We start from the raw sequence: 3,483 nt of genomic DNA on the forward strand, positions 1-3,483 counted from the left end.
GGCTCCAGGTTGAAGGGGAAGCTCTTGCTCTCTTGCCTTTCTGCCTTCCACCATGTGAGAAGTAAAAATAAGGCCCTCAATAGATGCTGACGCCTTGATCTTGGACTTCCCAGACTCCAGAACTGGGAGAAAATAAATTTCTGTTCTTCATAATTACCCAGTCTCAGGTATTTTGTTATAGCAGCAAAAATGAACAAAGATAAAAGGCACTAAATCTACCTCTTTAAATTCAAAATTCTCCATAACTGGTAAAATTCTCAAAAGAATAGACACTTTTACCTGCAAAGCAGCTGTAGATTCTTCACTGGGTAAGGAATCTATCAAAACATCAATGTCTTTTGCTGTTCGTGCAATCAGTGCCGCAAAAAGCTGGGCATACTCTAGAGAAAGATAGATATTACTAAATTAGGATATTAGAGAACTTCAAGTTCCCAGAAACAGAAATTAAATTTTAAGTTAACGAAGCCAGAAAACTTCACATAACTTTTTCTGAACTAAGATTCTAATGATTTTAATCTATTCTAATTCTAACCCAATGATTCTAATGATTAAAGTGTAATTTTAACACATCAATCCTATTACACATTTAGCTCCAACTGGGAATTAAGCATAATGTATTTTTTCTCATTTATTAGGACAATATGGGGGTCATTTAAATAAAGAAATCTGTAAATGGGATGCCTTTCTTATTAAGGTCCCTCAAGTAAAATTCAGCTAAATTCATACAAATTCTCTTCAAAAAGAGCAACAATCTGTTATTTGACATGAACAGAACTATGAGATGTGAATTGACTGTAACACATTCATTTCTTTTTTAACAAAAACTTGTAGTAACATCCTCAAAGAACATTTTTAGAAAAAAGCCATAAATAAGTTAAATTTCTCAATAAATCTAATTTTAAAGGATTACAAGAAATATGAGAGTCAAACTTAAGAAAAGCCAAGAAAACTCATTTACCTTCTGTAGGGTTGGCTGGTTGGTCTTTGTTAATCGCTGTCTGAATATTATTAAAAGAAGCAGGGGGACCACATTGCTGCAGCACTCCAATGGCATTACAAAACTGATCTGCAAGCTTGGGTCAAAGAAAACATGTCAAGGTTAGAAATAATTTATCACTTTTAAGGACTTCATCGGGAATGACAACAAGTTTCTACGATGATCTCTGGGCAGGGGATTAAAACAGAAAGGAACAATTATTGATAAAATAGCCAGTTATTAATAATAATGATTAAACATTTTAATCCTTCACAGAAACTAAGTTTGGTATCAATCTGGATGAAGTTAAATTTGATATTAATCAAGTAAAAACAGTGAAGAAATACAAAATAAACTTTCTTTTCTTCTGAAGGCCACAGAATGGTAAGTGACCCTAGGTTTCATAAAAAATGTATTATTCATGCACTAAGTATATCATCACTTTTCTGAGACTGCAGTAGTTATTTACAAGTATAAACAAATAGTAGGAAAAAGACTGTTGGAAAAATGCACCCTGAGTAATCAGAAATGTATTTCTCCAAGACTCAGTCTGTAAATTCCTGGTGTCTAAAAGTATTCCTTAAGCAGTTTTGAAGATTGAGAATACCAGTTTCTTAGCATCTCCAAACTAAATGCCTCTATCCTCTCTACCAACTTCTCTTGCTAGTCTTGACCTCTCAAACCTCAATTCCTATTTCCAATCAGTGAATAAGCACTTCCAGTGAGTTTCTCTGCCATTATTTCAATGACAGAAGCCAAAGTTAACTATTTCCTTTGCTTATTATCTAATTTGTATGGAGAGTCTCCTAGTCAACCAGTCTAGCTTCAGATTCTTACTCTCATCTTCAAATCCTGCTAATACTACAAATCTTTCACTTTTCCTTCTATCATTATTGCTGCTGACTTAGTTCAACCCACTACCTCACACCAGAATTATTATAATAGCTTCCTTACTGTTTTCTTGTTCACCATGTTATTTTTACCCTGCTCAAAATATTTGAGCTCACTCCACCATAGTCTTCAAAATAAATCTCCAACTCAAGATGTTTCAGTTTTCAATAATCTAACTCTATTTTACATATTCATTTTCCACTACTCTCTCATATTTACCTGCCTCGTCATAAATTCACTTATGACTAAATGGCTTTGCTCATGTTTTGCTAATTATAACGGAGCCAGTAAGTGCTCAGAAGGTATACAAACCTAGATTCTAATCCTGGTTCTATTAATCTGATTAGCTGTTTTCATTTTTAAATTGGGAACATTCTCATATCACAATGTCATTGTAAGGAATAAAGAACATGCATGAAAAAAAATATTCCACACAGTGGCTATCTGTTCCATCCTTCTAAAGCTTTCAAGATCCATTTATTCGACAAATATTTATTGAAAATCAACTTCATGACATATTGTATATACCACATTATAGTGATACAGTGAATGTGACATAGCTTCTGCACTCAGTTTTCAGAGTTAATAGCATATATTAATAACAATATTAATTAACACATAAACATTGTTAATAACAAATTTTAATAGTTATACAAAAATTAATTATGATTAGGATAAATGCTAAGAAGATTCCATTTTGGCTCTATCACTCTATATTCCAATTTACTTCAACGCTTATAGCTAAAAACATTTGATTTATTGTAACTCCCTAATGACATACTGTTTTTGTACCATTTAAATATCTCTTGAGTATATGACATCTTTTTAATCTCCTTAAGGAGCAACTCTTTGTAAACATGATAGTGCTTATATACATAGCAGGCACTCATATTAGTTAACCTAAAGGCTTCTCTCCAAAATCCAGTTCTCACAGCATACCTACCTTGGAGTTAGGGCTATATTCTCTTTGTCCTTACTATCCTTCTAGTTACAAGACATGTAAGAATATGCAACATTTTCCCTAAAATGTTTCTATTCAGCAGCATCATGACAATGTTTTATAAAACTTTAAAGGAGGATGGCTGAGGGAGGTTGGCGGGCAGCCCAGGCAAGTCTCTGCAAAGTAAAATTTATCTTGCTGAATACATCAACATTTAGGGGCTAGTTCTCTCAGCCTTAAAAGCTCCTGTGTTATTCACATAGTAGATCAATTTTTCACAAGTAGACTCACACTCTTCAAGTATACAAAGTATCAACAAAAGTGCCAAGTTACTGGCCTCCAGTGGGGAAAAAAAACTGGCAAGGGGACCAGGTACTTAGGGTTTCCAGTCAGCATATTCTGTCCATAGGCACCTTATCTGGGACATCAAATTATAATCAGAATGAAAATGAGAAATGTAACTACCAGTGAAAAACTATATAACAGAAAACTATTTCACTGTCAAAAGTATTAAGTATAGTCACATGTCACATAACAACATTCTGGTCACAGGAAATATATACTATGCTGGTCCAAAAGATTATAATAGAGCTGAAAAATTCCTATCACCTAGTGACTTAATGCTGTCTTTAACATTGTAGCACAATGCATTACTCACATGTCTGTGATGATGCTG

At 33.6% G+C, this 3,483-nt stretch overlaps 1 protein-coding gene across 1 annotated transcript in view; it reads right to left on the reverse strand.

The window, feature by feature from the left end:
- MED21 (mediator complex subunit 21) overlaps positions 1 to 3,483 on the reverse strand; it is a 37,372-nt gene that overhangs the window by 29,328 nt on the left and 4,561 nt on the right. Inside the window, exons 5-6 of the mRNA XM_012640964.1 lie at positions 959 to 1,073; positions 280 to 380 (exon numbers count right to left, since the gene is read on the reverse strand). Coding sequence (XP_012496418.1) covers positions 280 to 380; positions 959 to 1,073 — 216 coding nt within the window. The remainder of the gene's footprint in view (positions 1 to 279; positions 381 to 958; positions 1,074 to 3,483) is intronic.

This window comes from Propithecus coquereli, unplaced genomic scaffold (genome assembly GCF_000956105.1).
Source record: "Propithecus coquereli isolate 6110/MARCELLA unplaced genomic scaffold, Pcoq_1.0 Scaffold16, whole genome shotgun sequence".
NCBI classification, from domain to species: domain Eukaryota; kingdom Metazoa; phylum Chordata; class Mammalia; order Primates; family Indriidae; genus Propithecus; species Propithecus coquereli.